The 27,992-nt window shown below is 41.1% G+C and overlaps 1 protein-coding gene and 1 long non-coding RNA gene across 13 annotated transcripts in view; one reads left to right on the top strand and one right to left on the bottom strand.

Annotated features, from left to right (window-relative positions):
- LOC308595168 overlaps positions 1-27,992 on the top strand; it is a 34,814-nt gene that overhangs the window by 5,091 nt on the left and 1,731 nt on the right. For 9 of the 10 annotated variants that reach the window (XR_014011832.1, XR_014011833.1, XR_014011834.1 and 6 more), the window contains 4 exons: positions 834-948; positions 5,208-5,279; positions 6,739-6,829; positions 24,882-24,964. This is a non-coding gene — a long non-coding RNA (uncharacterized lncRNA). Of the gene's footprint in view, positions 1-833; positions 949-5,207; positions 5,280-6,738; positions 6,830-13,836; positions 13,879-24,881; positions 24,965-27,992 lie in introns of all 10 variants that reach the window. The other variant, XR_014011836.1, reaches the window with a different exon arrangement.
- Positions 36-27,924, bottom strand: ASB5 (ankyrin repeat and SOCS box containing 5). 3 transcript variants are annotated; one of them, XM_081209049.1, is made up of 7 exons: positions 27,595-27,924; positions 8,286-8,365; positions 7,017-7,124; positions 6,513-6,663; positions 6,281-6,415; positions 2,683-2,874; positions 36-946 (listed from the first exon to the last, which is right to left on the bottom strand). In XM_081209049.1, exons 1-7 carry the CDS (start codon positions 27,788-27,790, stop codon positions 819-821), a joined length of 990 nt encoding a protein of 329 aa, XP_081065175.1. In that variant the 5' UTR covers positions 27,791-27,924; the 3' UTR covers positions 36-818. The 3 variants fall into 3 exon arrangements, with proteins under 3 accessions (XP_081065175.1, XP_081065176.1, XP_081065177.1); XM_081209050.1 differs by lacking the exon at positions 27,595-27,924 and adding an exon at positions 17,327-17,701; XM_081209051.1 differs by lacking the exon at positions 27,595-27,924 and adding an exon at positions 10,905-11,055.

Here is a 27,992-nt window from a genome sequence, read left to right as displayed (position 1 = left end):
GTGCTTAAGCAGGGACAGCAGAAAAAAGACACCTGTTTTATGGTCTTTCAATATGTATATATATTTATAGAGTGCATCTAACACCCCATTGTTCTAGATACACACAGAACAAGACACCTTGAACCAGAATATAACAAAACCAAACAATAATTCATCTGTGCCAGTGAACAAAAGATCTTAAACACATGTACAGGTCTTGAGCATTGCACAACACTCACTTACACAACATTCTGTGAGAGTTTTTGGATTACAGTACACCTTTATTGCCACTCCAGCCTCCAGTCCACTGAAAAGGCTGTTGCTCCTGACAACTGCAGTTCCCATCATCTTCTCTAGCTTCATCCCCCCTCCTCCAATGAATGAAGAGTAGAGCAGATCCTTAGAGAGCAACAGCATTTAAACGGGCAAACTCCCTTAGCAATAATACACAGGGGGTTGGGAAATGCTGTAACTGACCCCGGAATCCCTGCACATTCCTGCACATCCGCTGTGTGAGGAACAGTCCCCACAAAAGCCCCTAAAGGAAGATAAAATTAAATGAAGTGGCTGATCAGTGAACATTATATTACAGTGTACAGCAAATTTCAAGAGTATAAGCAAATTCTATTTTATTTAATTATATTAGCCCCTCTCCATCAGGTTGCTCAAGGAATCCCAAATATCACTGGATTATAATGTAGCTTCAGTTGTGAGATATATATTAGTAAGTAAATGTTGGTTTATGCCCTCCCTTCCCCATCTCAACAGTTTTTCACATGAAACATATAGTAAAATACTAGACTGCTTTTTTTTCAAGTTTTGAAAAATTAGTCACTACTTTATCTATACTGCAGAAACTCTTTCAACATGGTTGGCAACTGGAGCTGCAGTATAAGATGCAACCTGGCTTTTCCTATGTAGTTTCGGATACGTAGCCGACACAGTTGGCAAAGAGAACATGGAGTAGCTGTAAGTAGATAAAAAGAAAAAGAAATTGTGGCAATTCACTACTTCAATAATTTGCAATGTGTTAATTATATTACAACCTACAATGGAAGCCTTTGGAAACCTGGTATCCTCCAGATATTTTAACTTAAAATTCTCAACAGCCCCAGGCCAGGGATGATGGGAGCTGCAATCAAAAAATCTGGAGGTCACCAGGTTGACAAAAGTTGATCTATGGTATGCTCAAACTCACAGTTGACTAGCATAACATTAAAAAACATATATATTTCAACTGAATATTTGAAGTGCCCTCCGTTTTTACCAACATAAGTTTTGTCATTTTGCAGTACAGTTTTCTATAAAAAGCACTGAGGTATTTAATTAAGTAATCATATAAGGTACCCGAATGTGAAAGTTCAGCAGCACACTTAAAATGTCTTGTAACAGAAGAGTCAGTTCCATGAGAGGAAAAGAATGGCAGTTTTTCCATGAAATGAAAATCTGAGACTTATCTGAGACCTAAAAAATGTCCTAGACATGAAAACCACTCTAGTTCAGAGCTGGTCAAGGTAGCCCAGTATCAATGTGACTACAGGAAGAAGTTAAGAAGCTGTCACATCTCAAATCAAATGTGTTGCTCTCCCCTTGGCAACAGACAGCACCAAAATAGAGGGAAAATAAAAAATGAGTCTGAAGAATTCACCCAAAGCTCAGTAGCAGTGGGGAAAGAGAAGAAGGAACCTTTCTTCACCAGACAAGACGCCTGTCAATGTTAACAAGTGTTTAGCAGAACTTCCTTCTCCATTTTCTTGGAACCATTGTTTCCCTCAAAAAATGGATAGGGAAATTCTGTTTTCACAGGGAAGGGATTTCTATGCAATTTTTCATAGAGTGGGAGTTGGCTCGCCTTGCTGGAGAATAACAAATAAATTTATTTCCTCTGAGCTTCTAGTTAATGCATGTGTTACTACAAACCACATGAGGGCACTACTTCCTAGTAGACTCTAAGATAACTTCCCCTCTAAAAGCTGAGCCATTTTGCTTCTCTCCCAACTTGTTAAGACAATATGTCTGCTCTCTCTCGGTCATCTCTACTTCCTGCATAAATAAAGCCTTTGAACTCCAGAAATGGTAAGTGATCTTTCCAATCTATTTCCCCAAGCTGCAAACTCTCCTAACATATCTTACTTACAGAGGAGGTAGTTTAGGGTCTTTTGTTAAAACCGTATAAAAGAAGCTATGGTCAGCAGCCAAGTGAGCCTCTGTAACCCCCACAGCAGTTCTCAGTATCTCTGCAGCTTCTTGACTCCGAATGGGAGGGAACTTCAATTTGGTTCACATTTAAAGGCAAACCTTTCACAGGTGCCATAGGAGGTACTGGTGGGCACCTCCCACTTGCGGGTGCTACATTGGCAATGCCTGTCTTACAGATGTGAAGATGTTTTACTATGGATGCAATTATTCAGGAGGAGCTTATCACTTCCCTCCTCATCCTTGATTAGATTGGAAATGTCCCCCCAATGCAGGTATACCTTTTCAATTGCTGTGGGGGTGGGATTTCTGTTCCAATCGTGTTTTCCAAAATGGGGGAATATCACTGTCCCTTCAAATTTATGGCAATTAATTTTATTCGGTTTTTGCTGTCATTTGCTTTGGTACTCACTGTTTCCAGAAATTATACATAGCTCTCCCCTAAAAGTGCCAAATCCAAATTTTCAAGTCATGGTTACTACTCTGATATAAACATATCCCCTTTACCTTCTTGTAGAAGCAATACTGTTTCCACCAGACTCCGTGGAGTAGCTACATCTACAGGTCGTTCAAACTCTGTATTTTTGGCATTTATGTCTGCCCCAAACTCCAGAAGTACATTTGCTATTTCAGCACTAGACTGCTTTGCAGCTGCATGTAGTGGAGTTTCCAAAAACTTTCCTTTCTGTACATTAGCACCTATAGATTTAGAACAGGAAAAATAGGAATATATATTAATTAATGAGGAATTTATATTAATTAAATCAAAGCCAAATCACAATGTCTAAATTCTTGTTCTCAAAAATTAGATTCTTATTCTAAACACTGGAACCAAATACTTTATATAAAAGTATTGCTAAGGCTGTCAACAATTTTCTTAGTTTTGTTGTATATTCCCTGTATCTGTTAAGGATAGTGGATTGTAGTGTATACTTAGCTAGGGATGAGTAAAACCCTCCAGAAATTATTTGGGAGTAATCATGAAGATTAATGATTGGCAAAAGGTGCTCCAAGTAAGTAGCATAGCAGATATATTTTGTGCTAACTGTGGTTTTGGAATTGTCTTCAACTTTAGATCCTTGTATAACACATGACAATAATCCAATACTGGCACGAATGATTCTGGATTATTTTGGACAGGCCATAGCTGGTGCACCAGCTTTAGCTGTCTAAAGCAGGCATAGGCAACCTCGGCCCCCCAGATGTTTTGGGACTACAATTCCCATCATCCCTGACCACTGGTGCTGTTAGCTAGGGATCATGGGAGTTGTAGTCGCAAAACATCTGGGGGACCGATGTTGCCTATGCCTGGTCTAAAGGTGCTTTGTGCCACCAAGGCTATTTAAATCTGCATAGAAAGCACCAGATCTAACAGCATTCTCAAACTTTGAAACTAATGCTTCAGAAGGGAGTATGAGCCTACCCAGAACAGGCCAAACACCCTCACCAAGTCTTTGTCCTGTCAGGATTGAATTTCAGTTTATTGGCAGTCATCCAATCCATTACCATTCCCAGGCACCCTTTCACGTGAAATCTGGTTATACAAAGTTGGCAGGGATATCAACTGCTTGAGACAATAGGCTATGGAATTAAAATGCTATTTTATTTGTGATAAGAGAAAATTGTTTCCAAGGCTCAATAAACAATAACATTACTCTAAACTGTGCTTAGTCCTTGTTTGTTTATAATCTCTTCCGGTTTTATGCCCCAAGTTGAAGACAAGTTGGCAATGACCTGGGAGTGGGCTACAAGAATTAAGAGTCTGGAAGGCAAGGTGAGAAAGGGGATACCACAGGTTTACTTTCAGCTATGTGATGTGGATGCTGATGTTGTCATCCTCACATTATAAAAGATCAGTGTGACTTCTGAGATTTGCTGAAGATGGAACTCAGTCTTTAAATGAATGCAAAACTGAATTGTCATCATTTGAAATATCCTATATAGTTCATATAATGCAGGCTAGTTATGGATATTGTATACTCCTATTCCTAGAGAATTTTAAATTAATTGGCTCTAGATTAACATCTTCATCTTAGAACCAGGTTGGTCAAAAGAAATACAATGTAAGTACGATAAGTGAGGAGAAGGTGTAAATGACACTTAATGTAATTATTGTGGATGCTTCATGATTTTGGCTAAACAAATTTTTACTAATCGTCTTGGTTCAGTTGGAATTCTATACATGACCCAAAATTATATGTATAATTTGACTTTTCTCTGGACCATAAGCATATCCTTGTGATGGACAAGGAAAGGCCCAGTCTGTGTATGAGTCAACAATAATTCCAGCACATACTAGTCATAAGCAAGAGGTTGCGCCATGACCCAATTAATTCCAGAATCCAGTATCTAATCTAATGCAACATACCCTTAGTTCAGCAAAAACAACAACAACAAAACCCCAGTGAGAATAAATGATTATCAGCTGGAAAGCATAACATGTCCTAATTAAATTAACTAATCCTTTTGCCCATCTGGAGAAATCCAAGTCCATTCTCTTTTTTGCAAGGTGGAGGCACATTGTTAACAAACTGAGGTCATCGGGGCAAGAATATTCCATTTACATTTCTTAAGAATGTCAACGCTCACCCCCTTCTTTGTCAACAGGAAATGTAGCCTTGGATGTCCTAAGAATTGTTCACTCATGTACTTTGCTGCTAAACGGTAGTCAACAAGTCCAAGCCTTATGTGAACAGCTCCTTTTGCATTCAGGGTTTGGCAGTAAGAAGATTTTTCTCCCCACACCCTATAACTGGGTGCACATGGCATCCCCCAACTTGTTCATTTTATTGGGAGGCTGCTCCACATCAATATTTTCTAAGATGCACTACTCCTGTCCTGGTATGTGGAAGTGTGCTGCTTCTTTCATTCATTTAGGCTTTGGTTAGGTTGTGTCCTTACCTTTACCTGCTCCATGCTTCCTTGTCTCCAATCCATGTTTGTTAGTTTGTTTTTGGAATTAGTCAGGACCCTTTACAGAGAGGTACCAGCCAGTATCTTACTAAAGGGGAATGTTTTGCTATCTTTAACAGGGTTCCTTCTTGTCATAACAAGAATTCCAGAAGCTGGAGCATTACCATCTTATTCCTTTCTCACTGGGACAGGTAACAACAACAATCTCAACCTTAGCACTCTTCTCTGTGACTTGTATTTCCTCCAGTCTATCTCCAACTTGGCTCTCATGAGACAAAAAAACTGCTATTTTACATATGCAGTTGTACCTTGGTTTTCAAACAGCTTAGTTCTCAAACGTTTTGGCTCCTGAACGCCGCAAACCCAGAAGTGACTGTTCCTGTTTGCAAACTATTTTTGGAAGCTGAATGTCCGACGGGGCTACTGCAGCTTCTGATTGGCTGCAAGAGCTTTCTGCAGCCAATCAGAAGGCACAATTTAGTTTTCGACCGTTTTGTAATTCAAACAGATTTCCAGAATGGATTCCGTTTGAGTTCCAAGGTATGACTGTAACCTTTTCTAATCCCTGGGACTTTCTCTTTCCGCATAGCAAGGCTGTGTCTTTAAACACTGTTAGATGAATCTCTATTCCTTTCCTTCTGTCTCTGTAACATCAATTAAGTAAATGTTCCAGGCAACATGTGGCTGGGCTCACATGTTTATGCATTATTAACCTATTATTTTCTGTACTTTTCTGTAGTGGCATTTCTAGTCACAAAGCTGCTTTTGCTGCTATTTATTTGTTGTACATTGACATGTTGTCATCTTTAAACCTTTACTCATTTTAAAATAAACCGTGGTGTGCCTATTGTTGGCTCCTCAGAGCGAGCAGACTAGGATGGTCCGTACTAAATCCCTCAAATTTTACAAGGTTATAAAAGTCAATGTAATTCTGTCTATGCACACACAGTCATCTCCAGTAAATATCTCAAGATAGATGACCTCAAGATTATCCTTTTAGGAAAATGCATGTGTTAGGATATGTGTACATTTGAATGTTTACACTTGCACCCTAGCAGATAAGTTAGCAAAACAAAGTGGTCAGATCAAATGTACTAGTTCATTCATAGCAATACAATACACTATGCATTACAATGAAACTCTGGTCCAGTTTAAGAAGCAGAGTAAAAATATATTAATTAACCTTATGTACCTGAATGCAGAAGCTTGTGTACACATTGTTTCTGCTGTGAAATGCAAGCCACGTATAGAGGTGTTCCCAGGTGAGGAATATCTTGGTCAACATCTATGCCCCGAGAGATCAGAAGTTCTAGACAGTCACTATGACCTAGTGAAAAGAGAGTGCAATTCATCTCTCAAACTAAGAATTGGATTTATAATGCCTGATGTAGTTTTTGATTCATTCAGCTAGTCTCTTTTCTTACCTCTGCTAGCTGCTTCGTGAGTTGGAGAAGGGAGGCATGTCTCCCACTGAGCTTTGGCACCATACTCCAGTAGAAGCTCTACACAAGATGCACTTCCTCTTGAACATGCATTGAATAAGGGTGTCACTCCATCAATTGTTGTAGCATTCACCTAAAGTATTGGATATTGCTATGAGTAGAACTAAAATACTTGTTTGCATATTATATTTCTGCTTTGGGAATATAGGTGGTCTCCCCCCGTCCTCCCCCTCTCAATCGATGAAAAATCAGGAGAATGAAAGAGCTGGCAACATGCAGATGATAAGAAAGGAACAGAGGTAGGAAACTTGTATACCACCTTGTAACGATGTTTAGTAAAATTTGCCATTGAAAGCATTGAATGCCACCTGAGAGTCTTCCAGCCACAATTTATAGTACATTGATATCAGTGCAAGGTCTACAGCAGGCTATTCTTATGTTCTTACATACAGAAGAAAATTATTTTATTTAGAAAATAATACTTGCATTTGCTCCTGCTTCAAGAAGAATTCTTGCACATCCTACGTGATCTCCTAGGCATGCTTCATGTAGTGGAGTCACTTGATCAATGGTCAGAGCATTTACATTGTATCCCTAAACAGGAAAAGAACTAACAGCTGTAAGCCAGTTTGTCCAAGTGACAGAATATTATAGGCAAAATATACTTTACTTAGCCAGCATAAGGTCTAAAATCAAAGGATGAAATCTAATTGGTGCCCCCTCATGCTCACAGAAGGGTTTTTGACCCAGCAGACACTTCCATTAGCAATTTTTACACCTTCCACCTAGTTCTGGGGTTCAACAGCTCCTAATTTTGGGTGGATTCTGGAGTCTGCAAATATTGCCTCCCCTCTCCTTCCATTCGTAAAGTCCACCAAAATATTTTTTAAGTTTTTAAATTGTTAATCCAAACAAATGTTTTAGAGAAAACAGTGTTATAAACTGACTGAAGTAGTTACAGTAACTTTCCTGGCTTGGGAAGCTGCATGCTATGAAGTTAAAAAAGTTCCCTCACTACTTTATACAGAGAGAAGGAAAGGAGGGGAAAAGATACTGTTAACTTTTCCATTTTCTAGAATGCCTCTCCCTGAGATATAGCTATAAAATGCTACAGTTAGGGCTGATACTAGCTCCAAACTTGATTCCTCTAGAATTATATAGGGCCTCTACACCTAGTTTTTCATATTAGAAGATGCAGTTGTAAATACTGGAAGTTTTGATTTCCCAGGTCCTAATTTATATGTTAAGGCTTGCCTTCTTAGCTCATACAAGCTATTGGCAAGCCTCTTTTTCTGGTAAATACCCCTACATGCGTAATCATGAAGGTGATTGTGGAATACAACCTAAATCCCACGCAGATTAATCATTAATTTCAATGGATATATTCTGAGTAGGACTAACGGTAAATACCACCTGATATAGTTGGCACTCCATGTGGATTGATGGCATTAGGATCTATGTATATAAAAGGGGAAGGATTATTTCCACCTGCAATCTCAGCAGCTGGGAGATGTGGTTTATGTCTTTGACCCATATGCTCATGCTAAATTAATTCTATTGGTGGAAGAAGTGGGTTGATAGTGGGATTTATACATTAGAGCAGTTAATAAGGTTGGATGGAGGTTTTTTTGTCATTTACAATTTTGCTGTTTAGCTATCTCTTACCTGCTAGTTCAGAATGTCAGCAATTTTCATATTAAAACACTGGATTGTAACAAAGAACGGGGGAGGGGAAACGTACTGTGATTGAAATACCTGTGCAATTAAAGTTTTCAGAGAAAGGAGGCGTCCCTGACTCGCTGCATCATGCAGTGGTGAGCGATCTGCCCAAGAGCCTGGGGAACAATAAATACCACCATATAGTTTAAATTACAAAAATGGATATGTTTGAATTCATATAAAATAATAAACTGATGATCAATTTTATGTTTAGACAACCCCAATCCTACATAATTCCTATTTAAATATAAACCCCATCCTTCAGTTTAAATATTAAATTAATTATTTTGTAAATGTAGAAAAAGATGATAAAGTAAAAAAAAAAATTCACACGATCCCACCTGAAAATAGGGAACAGGATCTGGCTACTTCCTTCACCACCAACCCATAGGCCACTTTGACCATGATGTTGGGTGACCTAGCTTCAAAAGGAAAGAAATGAGAGTGCACTCAGTGTCCGCTCCCAATTCTTTCCTTTCCTCCTTTGCAACCAGAATGCAAAAGAAGATCCCTTCCAAAAGGCGCTTCCAGTCAGCACAACTCCTGTTGGGATCAGCTGCACTTGGGAGTTCTGGGGTTTGCAAACCCATTTTTGGCAGAGTTCTCAAGTGAGGCATCCTGAGTGGAAGCAATCCTAGGGGTTTGCAATTGGTGCCAAACGTAAAAGGCACCAAATGCAAGCCTCACTTGCAAAGGAAGCTAAATCTAATTTCCCCCATCCCTAGCGCACAGTTAATTGAGAGCAAATCTTATTGAGATCAATGGGACTTTCTTGAGTGTTAACACATTAGAATGGAAATGCAAGTTGACTAGTCAGAAGGTGGCTTGAAATATCTATAATCCAGTGTTGCTTCCAGATGGAGATTGCAACTCTTTGCTCTGCCTTGCAGAAATAGTGCTTTGTTTTGCAGTTCTAGGGTGCTGCAGAAAGTAAGTAATTTCAACAGCAAAATGTAGGGTCCACCTTAATATAGGACCCAAATATGGTATTCATATGATGATAACAAAAAAATTGCCAAAAGTTAACATGAGAACTCTGGTGACCACCCATTGCATTGAACAGGTCTCTTCTGAGGTACATGGGTGTCCTGGTACAATTTATGAAAGTTATCCTAAATCCACCTTTAGTTTATGCTAGAAAAGCAATCAGCACTTTAAAAATCCTAATCAATATGTATATCCGACAACCACAAAACAAGAAGAAAATGTTGCTCTTCTTGCAACAAATTATTAGCGGCTGCTGTTTACAATCACACTGACGCATCCTCACTGCAGAGAATTCCTCTCTCTCTTGTGCCAATTTGTTTTACTGCCAAACTGAGCTGCCGCCCTAAGACTTTGTTAAGAGCTGCTGCACTGGGAAATGGTAGCAAGCATATAAAGTACCTTATTAACATCTCTCTAGCATTTCGAACTTTGGATAAGGAAAAGATCCCAGATGCTAACTTCACAGATTATTTAAAAAATCTTAATCCAGCATTGCAGTTGTAGTTCTACAAATCATATTTATCCTTATCTGTGCTACATCTGCTATCTAATACTGTGCCTCTTTTTACATGTGTTCACTTGTGCTATGCAGAAAAATGTCTGCACATTTCATTGCTGCAGTGACACAATTTTATTTTTCCCATGGTGCTGGAAAATAACCCAAGTCCTGCTTTGCACTAAGCATGCAGGGTATCTCTGCCCACTACTGTCCACATCAGGGTATACATTGCAACATTCCATGGGTGAAAATGGAAACACACTTCTGTACATGTTAACATCCCTATTTCTGTTTAAGAGGGTGTTTTGTCTTAAACTGGATCTAGAACAGTGGAAGGAAATCAGTGGCCCCCCAAAGGTTATTGGAGTGCCTACTTCCAAAATTTCCAGATAGCATGATCAGTGATTAGAGTTGATGGGTGTTGACGTCCTGCAACATCTTAAGGGCCACCCTTAAGGGTTCCTCACCCCTGTTATTATCTGTACGGGTGGTTTGGAAGGAAGTAGTCCACTGGAGTTTTGCGTCTCTGTGTATACATATGTATAAATGCACTAGTCAAGAAGCATCTCCCTCCCTCCAAGACAGCTAACTTCTAAAGATTATTACGGAAATGATAATGAAACCTGAAGTGCTCTTGAGCACACTAATAACATTTTTAAAAGCCACTCTCAAAGGGAAAAATAGGATCATTGGGTTTCCTTCCTGGCTAAGTTGGAGTGTATGAAACTCAGCAACTTGTCTTGGCTGGTAGTGACTTTTTGTGCTTGGTTCTACTGCAGACAGACTTGTAGATTGTAATAAGACTACTGGTATACACTATGTATATTTATTTTAGAGAATTGTTGCATGTTTTTCAGTGACCTTCTGCTCTCATAGCTTTCCCATTTTTTGTAATGGAGATGGGATTGGGTACCCAGCTGTCTCAAATAAAAAATATACCTTTTAGAAAGGCAGTTGCAAAAATACTCTTTATTCAAAAACAATCTCCCTATGATTCTTTTCTCTCTGACTGAAGTGCAAACTACTTCAAGTTATATTTAGACTCTGCATTCCAGGCCAGCTGGTATCTAATTTACTGGAGTATACAGTTCTGTAATACTGCAGAGATAAGGCTAAGAATTATAACGAACAGTCAAGTACAAAGAATGATTTAGAAATGTATACAGTACCTAAATCTCCATCTCCCCATGGCATTTCCAGCCAATCGCAATTATAAATCCGGCTCATGTTAAACAAGGAAATAAAACTCTTCCTTTTGCTGCTGCCTATTAATACACTTCAGCCATTTTAGATGGAGCTCTGCACTCATTATAATATGAACTTTCACCTGTAAAGCCTCTGCAGTAAACAGATATCCAAAGCCCTGAGTTTAGGAATAAGCCAGCTTTCGTTGCTCCATAGAAACACAGTACATGAAATAATTCATAGTTTAAATATAATAATGCATAGTTTAAATAAAGTATAATTGTTGTTTCATTTTATAATAGATAACTTGATGTAGAATTGGGTCTGGATTCAAATCAAAATATCCACTATAAATTGGTCAGGTGGTTTTCAGGAAGGCAATTTCTTAGCTTCAGCTCAATAGGAAGAATTGTAATCTGCCTCACAGGATTGTTGTGGGAGCAAATGTAATAAAAGCTGCAAGTCATTTTACAAGTTAAACGTGTAATAAAAAAATATCATTTTCATTATGAATATGGATTGTTTCCAGTGGGTCTGAATCAAAAATCAAATGAAGCTTTGTCTAATAAATTATGCCAAACATAGCCTATATGAGCTGTTTCCTGTCATATCCATATATATTTATATATAATAAAAAGTTTAACTACATGACCCCTATATTTAAAGTTATAAGACAATTAGTTTTATGCACACATTTGGCAAAAGCAGGTATTGTGGAAGACCTAAGTTAATATACTATAGGATTATATGGTTCTCTTTCATTAGCCATGCTAGAAGGGAAGCCCAACATGTAAGATCAGCTTTTATTTATTTTATTTATTTCATATTTATATGAAATTTATATAGTTTGATTGTAAAAAAATCTCAAAGTGGTTTACAAAAAAAAAGCAACGAAAAAATTCAATAAGAAGAATTAACAACAATAAATCAAGACTTTAGAAAGGTTAAAGTAACAATAAACTAAAAACAGATTAAAACCTGCAACAACTTTCTAAATATCTGGGTAGGCTTATCTAAACAAAAATATTTTTAGAGGGCCCTTTTCAAAGGCGCCTGCCTGATTTCAATAGGCATGGAGTTCCAAAGTGTAGGTGCTGCCACATTAAAGATTGAGTTCTTCCAAATGTGAAAATCGGTATTATGTGGCACTTGTAACAGTGCCAGTTCTGCTGATCGAAGCAGTCGTATAGGTGCATATGGGATCTTGTCTGCAGAGACACTCCATCTCCATTTACTCTGATACAAGATGGGATTTTGTAGACATGGCCTGTTTACCCCCTGCTGCAGTTGTCCTCAGAAATGTGGGTGAATGATTGGCGGCCCAGCAGGAACTGTGTGAGGATGTTGATGCTTCCTTAAGGTGAGAGGGCTGCTAAGCTTAATGGACCCAGAAGTGATGGGTAAGGAATTTGTAAGGGAAGGCTATGGGGACAAAAATACCTAAGAATTGAGAGAAACAGAAATATTTTTTCCTCGTTAGCAAGCATTTGCCCATCTGCAGCAGGGAGAGCAGGGGCTGTATTAATTCAGTGGTAGAGTCCTTGCTTTGTGGACAGAAAGTCTCAAATTCAGTCCCTGGCATTTTCAGGCAGGACAGGGAAGGAGTCTGATACCCTGGAGAGCTACTGCCTTTGGGTGTATGTAGTAGACTATCCAGAACTAGATGGAAGACTGCAAGGCTGTTTCCTCTTCCCATACACCTTTCCACCATTCAGGAGCCATGTTAAAGTTATTGCACAATGCTCATTATAATCCCAGCATGTGAAATTCTAATCAAAATGTCCCAAATTAAAGATATACCACATGATTATGAATATCTCCTCTCATCTTTCATTTTCACCATGACAACAGACATGCTCTAGCAAAGAGAAGTACTTTTAAAACCAATTTATTTCTGTTGGAGAGAGAGAAGCACATGCTTGCCTTTTCCAACAAAATCAGTAGGAATTGGCGTCGTATATATCTTATACAGAGCTTTAAAAAAGTACCCTACAGTAATTAATTTGAAAGCGAAAGGAGCTTGAGAGATCTAGAAAATGTAAACTATATTGTACAAGATATATAGTGCATAAAGGTATACAGGTCTATTCAGAAGCCAGGCCTAATGGGACTTATTTCTAGAAACTGCAGCCTAAATGTGCATTGAAATACTTGCAAGTAATCAGATAAATAGCACCATTGCTATTTTAATATTTATTATGTATGATTATAATAGATAATTGGTTCTATGAATATCCTAATGCTCACATGCCAATCTTTCCACTGACACATGCCAATCCATTTAGGTTTTTTGGATCTGCCACCTTCACCATGAGCAATAAAGCCAAGCTCCACAGGATGTGACAGATCTGTAGTCATATCTCCCATTGTTTCTATTCTTAACTTAAATTACTGGCTGAGGGCTCGAATTTGAATTTGAGCAATGGTACTGAAGGAGTGATGCTTAAACTTTCTGCACAGTTTTCTCAACCTAAATTGCACCCCATTGAGTGGCTATTAGTTTTGTTGCAAAAGAAAAATGCAGGGACCTCTATCTGCCACCCTGTGAAGTTCTGGGAGATGTTTTTGATCAGGAAATCCAGACTAGGAGGATGATTGAATCCTGTTTTCTCAACGCTGCTGCTCCAGGACATCAGCTAGTGTTTAAAGATTTGTTGGGAGATATGATGGCCATGAATCTCATGTCTCATGTATTTTGACCCACTGAAGTGGGCTGGTTAATGGATTTATACAGAAAAAAACTTGTAATCTGTCTCCAATCAAATTCAAAGCTATAATAATGTCTTCTAAAGATTCAAATTCTACCCTTTAACAAAATGGCAGTTATATTAATAGCAAATGATATCTACAACGCTCCTTGTTTAAACTGACAAGTTTTAAGTGACATACCTGTATCATTCCTCTTCCTCTGACTAGAAGTATTAGCTTGATCTACTCCGTGAAGCACTGAAAAGCTAAGTATGTTCAATTGAGATTTATTTACATTGGAGGGATTTAAGCATGTGTTTAAGTGAACAGTATAAGTCAATGGTGCTTAAAAGTAATTTGTGTCATATAACCATATAAATGCTGTATGTTAGTACAGTCCCATGGACTGCAAGAAGATCAAACCTCTCCATTCTGAAGGAAATCATCCCTGAGTGCTCACTGGAAGGACAGATCCTGAAGCTGAGGCTCCAATACTTTGGCCACCTCATGAGAAGAGAAGACTCCCTGGAAAAGACCCTGATGTTGGGAAAGATGGAGGGCACAAGGAGAAGGGGACGACAGAGGACAAGATGGTTGGATAGTGTTCTTGAAGCTACTAGCATGAGTTTGACCAAACTGTGGGAGGCAGTGGAAGACAGGAGTGCCTGGCGTGCTCTGGTCCATGGGGTCACGAAGAGTCGGACACGACTAAACGACTAAACAACAACAACGTTAGTACAAACAGGTATAGAGGTTGGATCGACTTAAAAGGGCGTGGACTACTGAAAAGAGACCAAATTTTCAGCAAGAACGACGTTCAGCTGTGCCTGCTGATACAACAGACGCACGGGGAAAGTGAATGGCATGGGAGGGTTAGGGGGAGGGGAAAAATATCACGAGAGAGAGGGTTAAATTGCCCATTCTACAGTACTGCAGGCGGGTAGCGCTGTGGTCTAAACCACTGAGCACTGGTGGAGGAAGAGGAGTGCGGGGAGGGGCATCCCGCCCCTGGCAGTGTGATCCCGGCAGGGTGCCATCGTGGCTGCCCCCCCACCCGTGCTGGGCGCCACGCCCCCGCAGGCAGTGTGCCCAGCCCCCAGGACGTGTGCCACGCCCCTACAGGCAGTGTGCCCCACCCCCAGGATGCGCTCCAGCCCCCGCCTGCTCTCCCCCCCCGATGCCAGAGCATGAAGCTCCACCACTTCCACTGAGCCTCTTGGGCTTGCCAATCAGAAGGTCGGCGGTTTGAATCCCCGGGACAGAGTGAGCTCCCATTGCTCGGTCCCAGCTCCCGCCAACCTAGCAGTTCGCAAGCATGCCAAAAAAGAGGGGTGCAAGTAGATAAATAGGTACCACTCTGGCGGGAAGGTAAATGGTGTTTCCGTGCACTGCTCTGGTTTCAGTGTTCCATTGCGTCAGAAGCGGCTTAGTCATGCTGGCCACATGACCCAGAAAAACTATCTGCGGACAAACGCAGGCTCCCTCGGCCTGCGACTGGACTTAACTGTCAGGGGTCCTTTACCTTTTCCTACAGTACTGCTGTTTAGGTCTATTTCCTACTCCTCCTACATAATTTCTTTCAAAAGGAGTCTAACACCAAGGTATTCCGACAGCATTCATATGTCACATGCTCTGATCCCACAGTCTATGTGGTTTGGATCAGGATTTTGTTCTGTGCACAGAACTCCCTCCTCCTCTGACACCTCCAGCCTAATGTATCACAATCTGGCTTGTCAAAACAGATTCTTATTGATGTCTGAACCAGCAAACTAGAGGTGATTCCTCCAAACGAAGATTGTCAATTGTATTTTGCAAACTTGGCTTGGTGAGGAAATGGGAAGGAAGGAGGCATGTTCTTCTTCCCAGTGCTCCAGACAACAACTGGAGGGTTGAAGTATGTGGTATCTGAAAGCAGCCACTGTGCATTACATACCAAAGGGTCTGCTCTGAGTGTGACTAACATTGGATTTTGCCTGGTGCCTTAAAATGATCATCTTAATATGAGTTTCAGATTATTAAACTCCAGAATGCAAAATGTTATTGAATCTGACCTTTTGAATCTGGTAACGCATCAACTACAAGAATTAGGCTTGTTTGTTTATTTTAAACCTATATTATCTTACATAGATATCCTCTTATAGATAATATATCCCATCTGTTGGAAAAGGCTTGGCACTCACTGGATGTTTGTAGAGCACTAAAGGTGTATATTGCTAGGATAAAATACATAAATACCCTGTTTATATCTACGCAGGGGGAAAGTCTCACCCACTTTGCCTAGATGGATCAGAGTGTGTATCAATATGATACTCTTAAATTACCCCATCCAGTTAATTTAACATCCCATTCTACCACGTCGGCAGCAACCACAGCCGCCTTTTCTACAAATTGCTCCATTGTAGGGCAGCTACCTGGGCTTCTCCTAACACGTTCACGAGGCATTGCAAAATGGACTTATTTGCATCTGTGGAGGCTGCCTTTGGCAGTTTTCCAACAGGCTTTTATGCCTTAATTTGCTGTAGTTGAGACCTGTTCCAACTGGGAAAGCTGTGGTATGTCCCAGCCTAGTGGCCTCATGATAAATAGTACGACTGGCATTTCCCTTTACCTGTGGATAGTAGTGCCACAAGTCATGGGGGCATTGCAATGTTAGAGGATGGAAAGCTACCACTGGTGGTAAAAAGGAGAATGCACCCACTGGATCCAAAGACCCATAGATCCCTGACGTGCCTGGTGAAGGGATCTATGGCTGGTGAAGGGGGAAATTGTGACATTACCTGCTCCCCACCTTCCACCATGGTTTGCACAATCTGATGGGGCTTCGGATGTGGTGATAGATCTGTCACAACATTCCTCCCTTCCCCTCAGACTCCAGGTAGGATTGTTCTGCCCACGACTAGTAACACCTGGGGGCAGGGAAATTGGCATGGAGGAAATGGGTAAAAACCTTCTCTGTGCCACAATCCAAATCTGAATCAGAGCCTCCATGGCAGCTGTTGTTTTTTTAAGGGGGGGGGTTCCAAGCCCAGAATTCTGGGTTGTGGTTAGTTAGCGTCACATCTAGTTTGACCCTAAGCTGGAACCAAGTCTCTAATAAATGAATCTATATATTTCAATAATGATTCCAAAGTGGAACCCAATCCAGAAATAAACTGATACTCAGGTGGAGGGGACCCAGGTTTATTGATTTTTGGTAGCATATAAATGACAGGAACTTATAACAAATTTCACAGCTCCTTTCATAGTTATTGTAAACTTATTTTGTATGCATCACAGTGCTTCTGAATGCAGGTGCACACAGACAGATTATATAATATTAACTAACATTTGCAGTATTTGCATGTCACATGTAGTTCTTACAAGGTCTCCTGCCTTGTTTACCTCCCCATGTATATTTACAATTTACATATAAGGTCGCTCCAGCCCTTCAGATCTGTAAACAGTCCCTGGTACTTAGCAACCCTGGCATTTGGTTTGCTGTATATTGAATGTGACTTCAACATCTGCAAAAGCATACCTCAGACAAAACATGCTGTAGCTAATTTCACACTAAAAGAAAACTAGATCAAAGCTGTGTCTATCTTCTATTGCCATACAATAACATTGAAATATTTAATTTAGGAAAACAGTCACGATATAAAATTGATGTTGCAAAAATGGTTCACATTAGAAAAATCTGGAGCCTCCATCGGCTTGTTGAAATGATTGCTGTACTGACCTTGACTGGTGAGAATACCCCAGCTAGCTTTTCGTTTCGCAGAACACTCCCCTATGCATTCTAGGCTTCTCTTTGAGAGATTCTGTTTAGTGCAGCTCCTCTGAACCGCAGTGTTTGTGGACATGATTTTAACGTTCTCTTCCCTCCTGCCAAAGCCTGCGTGTCATTAATGCAGATGCTCTTCCCTCTGGAATGTCCACAAAGTGCTAACTGCTCTCGGCCCTCCTTGTCATTTTCTCACAAGCTGTCTGGTTGTACTTGCAGTAAAATAGCTACTACACCATCCTGCAATATTTACTAGCAGGACGGGCAGCTAGAGTGAGGGAAGGAAAGGATTGCATTGGCATGTTCTATTTATAAAACAAGAAAGAATCAGCTTAGCTGCAGCCTGGGTCTGTTTACACAAGTTAAAATGGAAGAGGGTGTTTGATTCCTCCCCCTCACTTACACTTGTCCTAGAAAGAAAGACTTCCCTGGTTATGTTGGTTCTCCATTTGTAAAGGGGGAGGGGGGGAAGGGCACAGTAGGGATCTGTCACCCAGAAATGTTTTGAAAGCAAGCATAATAACAATTGTAAAGCATTTTGCAAATTAATTTATAAAGCAATTTTTGGCCATTTTGCAATGGGCAGAGTATTTTCAAGTTTTTACTGCAAAACTGAAATATTAATATTGTAATAGGCAAGGTTCTTGAGCAGGTGATTATAACCAGATCTAGGTGCTTTTGGAGGAAACAGATTTTCTAGATCCTTAAATCGGGGTTTCAGCCCAGTTTCGGCACGGAAACTGCTTTGGTCACCCTATATGATAATCACTGCTGGGAGAGAGACAGGAGAAATGTGTCCCTATTAATATTTCTCAACCTCTCAGTGGCTTTTCATACCACTGACCATGTTATCCTTGTAGAGTTGCTGTCTGAGTTAGGGGTGAGTACCACCGCTTTGCAATGGTTCTGGTCCTACTTGGATGGTCGTTTCCAGAGAGTGATGCTTGGGGAGTGCTCCTCAGCTCTGTGGAGCCTTCAATGTGGGGTTCCTCAGGGTTCAATTTTATCCCCTATGCCATTCAACATCTACATGAAACTGCTAAGTAAGCTTATCAGGTGTGTTGGAGTACGTTGTCAGCAATATGCTGATGACACGTAGCTCTATTTTTCCTTTCCATCTGCAGGTGTGGCAGTGGATGTGCTGGACCTTTTCTTGCCTTGGTAATGGACTGGATGAAAGCCAACAAACTGAAGCTCAGTCCAGATAACACTGAGGCACTGTTAGTGGGCAGTTTCCTAGACTGGATGGAAAGGAGGTTGCATGCACTAGATGGGGTTACACTCCCTCTGAAGGAGTGAAGCTTAGGGGTACTCCTGGATCCTTTGCTGTCTTTTGAGGTTCAGGTGGCCTCAGTGGCACAGAGTTTAAGAAGGTGGCCCAGTTGTGACCCTATCTGAACTAGGATAGCCTAACTTCTGTCATCTATGCTCTGGTAACCTCTAAGTTATAACGCATATACGTGGAGCTACCTCTGAAGATTCGTCAGAAACTTCAGCTGGTGCAGAATTTGGTGGTCAGGTTGCTGATTAATATTCTTTGGCCTTTGCTTTTTATTTTTGTTTTATTATGTATTTCGTGTTCTCTTTTTGGGTTGTGAACCACTCTGTGATCTTCAGATGAAGGGCAGTATACACATTTAATAAATAATAATAACAACAACAACAACATTGTGAGATACAAGAATGTTGATGATTTTATTATTTATAATCTGCCCATCTGGCTGGGTTTCCCCAACCACAATTTATGGGGAAAGGACTAAGCATTAGTAACAGTTGTAAAGAGCTATTAAACTACCTTCTCGTACATTGACCTAAACAGGAGCACAAACTGTAAACGTTCGTAAACCAGAGCAAATACTCTTCTGGCATGGCACTAAATAACCTCCTTGTAGTGCTGGAAGAAAATCTTCATGAACAAGCAAACAGAAGAGACTAATCTGGGATAAAGTTACAACACAGATTAACCAGAGTAATGATCTTATTACAGTAGTGGTATCCCCAGTAAAAGAAGCTTACTTATCTTGTGGTCCTGTTTAACTAACTTAAGCTTTTCTAAGTGCCAATGCATTTATGATTCCGGCCATAAATATTAGCAAATCTAGTGTTGTCTACAGCAGTGTTTCCCAACCGGTGTTCCGCGGCACACTAGTGTGCCGTGAGACATCGGCTGGTGTGCCGTGGGAGGAAGGCGGGCGAGTCGGGCGGTGAGAGGCGGCGGCGGCGGCGGCGGCGGCAGCGAGGATCCGCGTCGAGCCGGGGGCGGCTCCGCGGTGGTGGTGCCGAGCGGCGGGGCAGCGCGCGCAAAAGGGAGGATCGCGAGACAGCGGAGGAGGAGGAGGCCGGCATGTCTGGGCAGCAGCAGCAACAACAGCAGCAGCAACTCCCGCCGCCGCCCCCTCCTCCGCCCGCTATCGCCGCCGCCACCACAACAGCCGCCGCCGCCTCAGCTGCCCTCGCTCTGCTGCCTCCTCCCACCCCAGCAAGGGGGAGGGAAAAAACTTTCGCTTTTGTGCGTCCCTCCCGGCGTGACGCTGCGCGCTGACGTCACGGGGCGGGGCTTTAATGGTGGTGTGCCGCGAGATTTTTTTCCGGCTAACAGGTGTGCCGTTGCCCAAAAACGTTTGGGAAACACTGGTCTACAGTATAGATTAATGTGGGGAGTGGGACACTTGCACCTGGGGGCCAAATCACATATCTTGAACCTTTACATCAGGCATAGGCAAACTCGGCCCTCCAGATGTTTTGGGGACTACAACACCCATCATCCCTGACCACTGGTCCTTTTAGCTAGGGATGATGGGAATTGTAGTCCCAAAAACATCTGGAGAGCCAAGTTTGCCTATGCCTGTTTTATATTTTCTCCCCTTTCTGGCCCCTCTCTCAGCCCCCCTTTTCTCTGGCCTTATTCTCATTGCTGCTTTTTTCAACCAGATTTTTTTAAAATGGTGTATTTTATTCATTCGTTTCAAATTCTGCATACGTGTGCAGGAACATGCTTATTCTGGGAGATAGAAAAACTGAAAGTATTTGATGAGAAAGGCATTCAAAAGTCCGCTTACCTTTTCTGGTGGGCAGCATTGCGAAGGCATCGGGCTCCGCAATGATCCGGCTGGGGGCAGAGATCAGCCCCCGCATTGTCACTGCCCAGCTATGTCACCAGCGCTGGGTGGGCCTCTGCCCAGGGGCAACCCTGCTGACGAATCAGTGCCGGCTGTAGGCGTGGCCACAGGAAATTTAAACCGCGGCACTTCCGGGGGCCATTCAAGCCATAGGACTCCCCCTATTGGTGCTTTACCCTTAGCTGGTCTCCCGGCAGATAGGCAGGAGTCAATATATAGTCTGGCTTCACCCAATGCCTAAGCCAAATCCCTCACATCTATAATTGATAAAGTTGTGGCCTATTCAAACCCATAAACCAAAATCCACTTGTCTGTGTGGGAACTGCGGGTCATGGGGCCTTGGCACGCAATCAATGATATGGCTTATGCCATACTTTGGACCACTCTCCTTCCCTATTGTGAGTGGTGGTGAGTGTCACACTGATTGTTTTACTACTCATTTGCTCTGGATTTTATTGGAGAGGGAGAAGATAAAAATGATGGACAGTAAAGGCCAGAAGGAGCAACTGGGCTAGCCCATTCAGCTTCATTGAACCAGTCAACCTCTTGCCACATGCCAGCTCTCTGTCTTAGTTGGATGGTTTAGCAGATTCAGCCCCTATCCAGCACACAGATCCTCAGACCTCCTACACGAATGAAAGGAGCCATCTCACATAACTACTGCTGAACAAAGCAGCAACAGCTACCAGATACAGACTATGGGGAAGAGAGAGAGAGTGTGTACATGTGAAAGAGAGATCATGGTCTGTCTGTGAGACAGACTGGATGAATGAGCATATATGAAAGGGAGGATGCAAACCTGCATGGGAAAAAGAAGGAAAGAGATCTGCTTTGCATAGATTTTGAGTTCTTTGCCATAATCTGAAAAACAATCAGAAAGCATCTCAGCTTCTATGTTTTCTATAAGGCAATCTTAATTTTTAACAATATGTCGCATACAAGTGAATTGTGGGTGCCGTTTAATGTGAACATTAGATTCATCTGCTTGAGTTATAAATGGAATTTTAGTTTTTCCTTTGTGACACCGTTGGAGTCTGGATTGTGTAAGAATGATATGTGATGATGGCTTGATATCATGGATGAATGTATTGTTTGGTGGCAGGGGACAAGTAAACACATGGAACAGGTCTATACCTAGATTACACAGTGTTTTTACTTGTCTTCTGCCCATGAGTACAGGGCTCTACTCCAGCTACTGTCCTTTGAGACTGCCAGCAGGTACGTGACTTGCATATTGCCAAAAAGAGGAAATATATCACGTGAAAAAGGACAATAGTAAATATTTGCTTGTGTTTTTCATATGCTAATTTGTATTTATAGATGCAGATTCAGAATTACTTAATATAATTTAAAAAGAAATACAATTCATCTCACTATAATGAGAAAAACTGACTAGGTGGCCTGTCTGTTCAGTCTCTTGTCCAGGTTCTAATTGTTGATAGGTAACTTCAGGGTTCCTGCTTTCCCTTGTTGTTGTTTAGTCGTTTAGTCGTGTCCGACTCTTCGTGACCCCATGAACCAGAGCACGCCAGGCACTCCTGTCTTCCACTGCCTCCCGCAGTTTGGTCAGACTCATGTTTGTAGCTTCGAGAACACTGTCCAACCATCTCGTCCTCTGTCGTCCCCTTCTCCTTGTGCCCTCCATCTTTCCCAACATCAGGGTCTTTCCCAGGGAGTCTTCTCATGAGGTGGCCAAAGTATTGGAGCCTCAGTTTCAGAATCTGTCCTTCCAGTGAGCATTCAGGGCTGATTTCCTTCAGAATGGATGCATTTGATCTTCTTGCAGTCCATGGGACTCTCAAGAGTCTCCTCCAGCACCATAATTCAAAAGCATCAATTCTTCGGCAATCAGCCTTCTTTATGGTCCAGCTCTCACTTCCATACATCACTACCAGGAAAACCATGGCTTTAACTATACAGACCTTTGTTGGCAAGGTGATGTCTCTGCTTTTTAAGATGCTGTCTAGGTTTGCCATCGCCTTTCTCCCAAGGAGCAGGCGTCTTTTAATTTCGTGTCTGCTGTCACCATGTCGTGACTGCTTTCCCTTATAGTTATTTAATGTTAAACTGGTCTTGGACCAGAAAACCTTCAGAGAGAAGACTGCCCTCTGTAAAGTATGGCGCATAGCTGCTTTACCTGTCAGGCTTTGCCCCTAGGACCCTCCCAGGTACTAAAATGGTGTCTTTCAGGAATTGGTGGCCCTAGACACTACACGGTCAGAAGGCCTTGACCCTCTATGCAGCATATGCAATAGATTCCATGCCTACAAAAATGCCCAGTGAGTCAGAGTAAGGAAGGGAAAAAGCAGCCCTGTATGAATACTACATTAGGGATGCACATATTAAGAAAGAGATTTTATGGCTTTATCCACAAGTTCAAGATCTTGACAAGGGACAGTCCACTTCAGATGGGGAAAGTGGTAACCCTAACCATCTATATGAATGCAACTAACTCATCATACCTCAACAAATCTCTTTTTTAAAAGATATTTTTATTGAAATTTTCAGTTATAGATTTCCCAGCATTAAATACCCACCGTTATAATAATACATTCATTGACTTCTCTTCTTCTCTTTCCATGGTTTCTTTTCTTTTCTTTTCATGGTTAATTTTCCCATTATTACTGCATATTCTATTACAACCATTACAACCATTTAATCCCATCCCCCTTTTCATATTACCTCATCTTTTTATACTGTTGAATTTACCTTAATCCTGTTAGTGTTTTCACTTGTTTACAATTATTTCCCAAATATTCTACCAAGATTTTCCATTCCTCTTTGTAGACTCGATCTTCTTGTTCCCTTATTCTGCTGGTTAGGTATGCTAACCCTGCTTATTCCATCATTTAAAGTTGCCATTCCTCCTTCTTAGGGACCTCCCCCACCCTCCATTTTTGGGCTAACAAAATCTGAGCTGCTATAGTTGCATACATAATCCCCCCCGACTTCTGGGAACCTCCATCTGTGCCATTCCTAAAAGGAATGCTTCTGGGTTTGGGGGGGATGTTATTTTAAACCATTTTCTCATCTCATTATAATATCTCAACAAATCTCTGCGTATTAATCATTTGGTGGACATGTTTTTTAAGAAAAGAGCTCATGTAAAACCACAGTGCTCAACTGTTGACTACACAGCTTAAGAAAAATAAAATGCTAAATCCTGCTGTTTTTATGTGTTGGGTACCGTGTGCCATATTCCTTTCATGACCACTAGAGCTCTATTATACCTAGAAAGCTAGGATGTTCCTATATAGTTTTTATTAATAGAACTATGATCTATCTGGAATGTGAGCTGAGAAAACATCTTGTACTATTTTTCCTCGCCCAACAACTGTTGTTGAGTGACATTATCAGTTGCAATTGTTAAACAGGGTAGTAGGAAAACATTACTTATCATTCCTGACTGTATGAATGCCATCAACCTCTTCAGATAACACATCAAGAAATATGAGCTTCTATGGAATTTCCAGAGCTTATGGGGACAATTCATAGGTATGACTAATAAAGGAGATGGGTGATGTAGGTTGCAATCCTGTGTACAATTACCTGGGTATAAGTCTTACTGAACTCAATGAGGTTCACAGTGGTACCTCGGGTTACATACGCTTCAGGTTACATACACTTCAGGTTACACACTCCGCTAACCCAGAAATAGTGCTTCAGGTTAAGAACTTTGCTTTAGGATAAGAACAGAAATCGGGCTCCGGCGGCGCGGCAGCAGTGGGAGGCCCCATTAGCTAAAGTGGTGCTTCAGGTTAAGAACAGTTTCAGGTTAAGAACAAACTTCTGGAACAAATTAAGTACTTAACCTGAGGTACCACTGTACTTCTGAGGAAATCAACCTTGGCTTAGGAAGGGGGGCGGTCCCTGCCATTAACCCACAATTTCTAGTGTGGGTTTATGTCACAGTAATTATACATTACTCAGAAGTAACCCCTGCTAAATTTCATGGGGATGGCTCCTTTGATACATTCACATAAGGTCATTGTTGTGGAGAGTCATCAGCCACTGTATTATGGGAGTTCTGTCTCCACTCTGCACAAAAGGTATATATTTTGACATGCAATAGTAAATGACCATTTTGCACACGTTCAAAGCACATATGACCATGCACATGCGCACCGCCGCTAACCCGGAAGTGGCAGGAAAAGTGTGCGTAATGGAGTAGGCTTAAACACGCTCTGCCACCACACATGATGATCTGGAATACAACCCCCGTGCAAATCAGGGATTGCCTATATCTGCAGACCCCCAACTCCCAGCCTAGGGAGTCATTCCAGGAGAATGCCCAGTGCAGAGGTTCCCCATGCATGTACTAGAAAGAGGAAAATCACATAACACTTTCCCCCTTACTACACAAATCATAATATCTATAATCTTAATTGTAGCTGGAGTGTTGTTTGGAAGAACTGCACTTAGATCCTTGCAACAATTCAATCAACTTAACCTCTTTTGTGTCCAAAGCAATGTTGTAAGTATTGCCTAAAATAAGGATGATTCATTCTGTTGAGGGTGTATTTTGAACCACAAGGGAGACAGAAACCTTCAGAATAAACTGGGGGAAAATTCCTTCCTGATTTGATAATGCTGTTGGGAATGTATCTAACTTCTAGCCATTCATTTCTATCAAAGGAAATACTCTTAGCACTTTAACACATACCCATCCCATCTAATTTCCTAATGCTAGTTGTTGCTATATTTTATGTCTAGAATCTCTTCCAGTCGCTCCAAGCGAATGTTTTTGGAATGATTCCCATAAACACATGCATTAGAATTAGCCATTGTGTCAACCATTCTCCTAGGCTGGCACTGGAAAATGCTTTTCCATAAAACTAAACTTGGATGACCAGCTTCCATACAATATGTACTCTTAATAGGATGCATTTCAGAAGCACTCCACTAGAAGCAAACATATGGCAATGTCACCTCAGAGAAAGAGAAAATACTCAATTACAGGGAAATGAAGTATAATATATCTCATTAAATAGTATCCCATCTGCATTCAGCTCAGTTTTAAAACAGTATGAGGCTTATGTTCTGGGTTGTTGTTTTTCTGATATCTTACTTATTTGATAATTATACTGTTTTATGATATACGACACCTTAAAATCTCATATGATGAAGGGTGGTATAAAAATGTTTTAAATAAATAAATGGGAAACTTTCTTCAAATCTCTAGCTGTCATTTCCTGTTAAGAGCATTTTTAAACATTTGATATTTAAATTGAGTTATATTTACCTTAGTTTATATTGCAAACCTATTTTTAGTAGAACTACATTGCATTTAAATACAGTGGTGCCTTGGGTTAAGTACTTAATTCGTTCCAGAGGTCTGTACTTAACCTCAAACTGTTCTTAACCTGAAGCACCACTTTAGCTAATGCAGCCTACTGCTGCCACCGTGCCGCCAGAGCCCGATTTCTGTTCTTATCCTGAAGCAAAGTTCTTAACCTGAAGCACTATTTCTGGGTTAGTGGAGTGTGTAACCTGAAGCGTATGTAACCTGAAGCGTATGTAACCTGAAGCGTATGTAACCTGAGGTACCACTGTACATTGCAATAACAATATTTACACATGGAACAAATACAAGAGAGGCTCATGGATGTATTAGTGTCATGGATGGAGACATTCTGCACCCCTGCATATACTCATGAGGAGATACACCACATTGAAAATTAACTTCTTTCTTTAAACATAGTATTTGGGATCATGATAGCTGGGACAGCAACCTGTGAGTTGGCATTAAACCATTCCCAATCGATAAGTAAATATCACAGGCAGTTTGTAGGGAGGAGGCAGTTGTAGGCACTGGCGGAGGAAGAAGAGTGCGGGGGGGAGCACACTGCCCCCGGCAGCGTGATTCCGGTAGGGTGCCATCGCGGCTGCCACCCCGCCTGCGCAGGGAGCCACGCCTGCGCAGGTGGTGTGCCGCACCCCCAGGACGCGTGCCACACCCCCGGGATGCACACCAGCCCTGCCCCCGAATGTTCTCCGCCACTGGTTGCAGGATTGTGTTAATAATTTGCTGGGTTAAGGGGTGCCAAATAATTACTTCAGGCCTTGCCGCCAGATAGGAATCCTTCCTGGACTTGGACAATCCTTGGCACCAGCAACACCTCTGGCTCCTGCAATATCATGGGCAGAAACCGAAATCTTTAAACCTGGCTGCACCAAAGAATCAAGTGATTATAAGTCTCATAATGTAAAATCCCATACCCATTTGTTTAGAATTGATGGCCTCCTTTGACACACATACTTCTGGGATTTTGAGTATAAAGAACTCACACAAATGCTGCAGTGCAGACGCCCCTTACTCATACAGACCACAATTGCATATTACTTAGGAGTGAATTGCTGAATGCTGAGGCCTAAGAAAAGCGAGCTCTTTGTATGCTTAGCTTGTGACATATATATACCCTTTTGAACACATTTACAAAAAATATCACATCTTCATAATATAAATGTTTGAAATTTTATAAACCAGATGAAAAATGGATTTTACTACCATCTTCAAAAATATTAAGAATCAGGTTCCACTCTATATTATAGTTTTGCATTATAAGTTGGATAGTGTTATGGCACAAATAATCTTGGTAAACAAGGAGCTGTAGTTACCCTATGCAAGCATTATTAATGTCAGCCAGTACTTTATAGGCATTTTCCTTCCTCCATTTGATAAAAACAGAACCAGAGCAAATGAAGATTAATTTCACAATTTTAATTTACTATTTTAACATTTTACTCGTGTTAGATTGAATCATAGGTAATCATAAAACAGGTAATCATAAAACAGCCTATAGCTCAGTTGGTAGAACATGAAACTTTTAATCTCGGGGTAAAGGGTTCAAGACCCATGTTGGGCAAAAGATTCCTGCTTTGCAGGGGCTGGACTAGATGGCTCTCATGGTTCCTTCCAACTTTACAATTCTGATTCTATGAAATACTATTCAATGTGAAAATAAAGTGGGAAAGTCTGGTCAGTAACAGGTTGCCTAAAGATTATGGAAAATTACAGATTAGTTTGCTTAAAGAAAAGACTTATAAAAGTTAGCAGTTCAATAACAAGAAATGACAAAGGTGATAAAGGAAACAAAAGCGTACCTTGTTCTTGAGGAAGTCCATAAAACTCAGCAGCTATTCTTGCTGCCTCTTTACGGTTCCCTTTTACAATATAGAAATGGCTGAGTATTGCGAGGCTGATTTTCACAAAAAGCTTAAAGCAGAAAAGTGAAAGTATCGTAAAGTAGACATTGGATAGTTGTTGGGCAAAAGGACGGTTTTCCTCTACGACAGTCATTGCTGCACAAGAGGCTTTGTCAGTGTTTAGATACAGCTCCGAAATATGTCGCTAAGATAGTATGGCTCCAGCCAGACACTCCTAGGGAACAGCTGGTGCTGAGGAAAGAAAATATCAGCTGGTCATGATGCTTGCAGCTCAAAATATGGGGATTATTTATACTGTACATAGCACTGAGTTCACTTGAGCTCCTGCTAGTGTG

This window comes from Podarcis bocagei, assembly GCF_964188305.1.
Source record: "Podarcis bocagei genome assembly, chromosome: 9".
Taxonomy (NCBI): Eukaryota; Metazoa; Chordata; class Lepidosauria; order Squamata; family Lacertidae; genus Podarcis; species Podarcis bocagei.
Note: the sequence above shows the minus strand (reverse complement) of the source record. Positions and strands in the feature narration are given on the sequence as shown.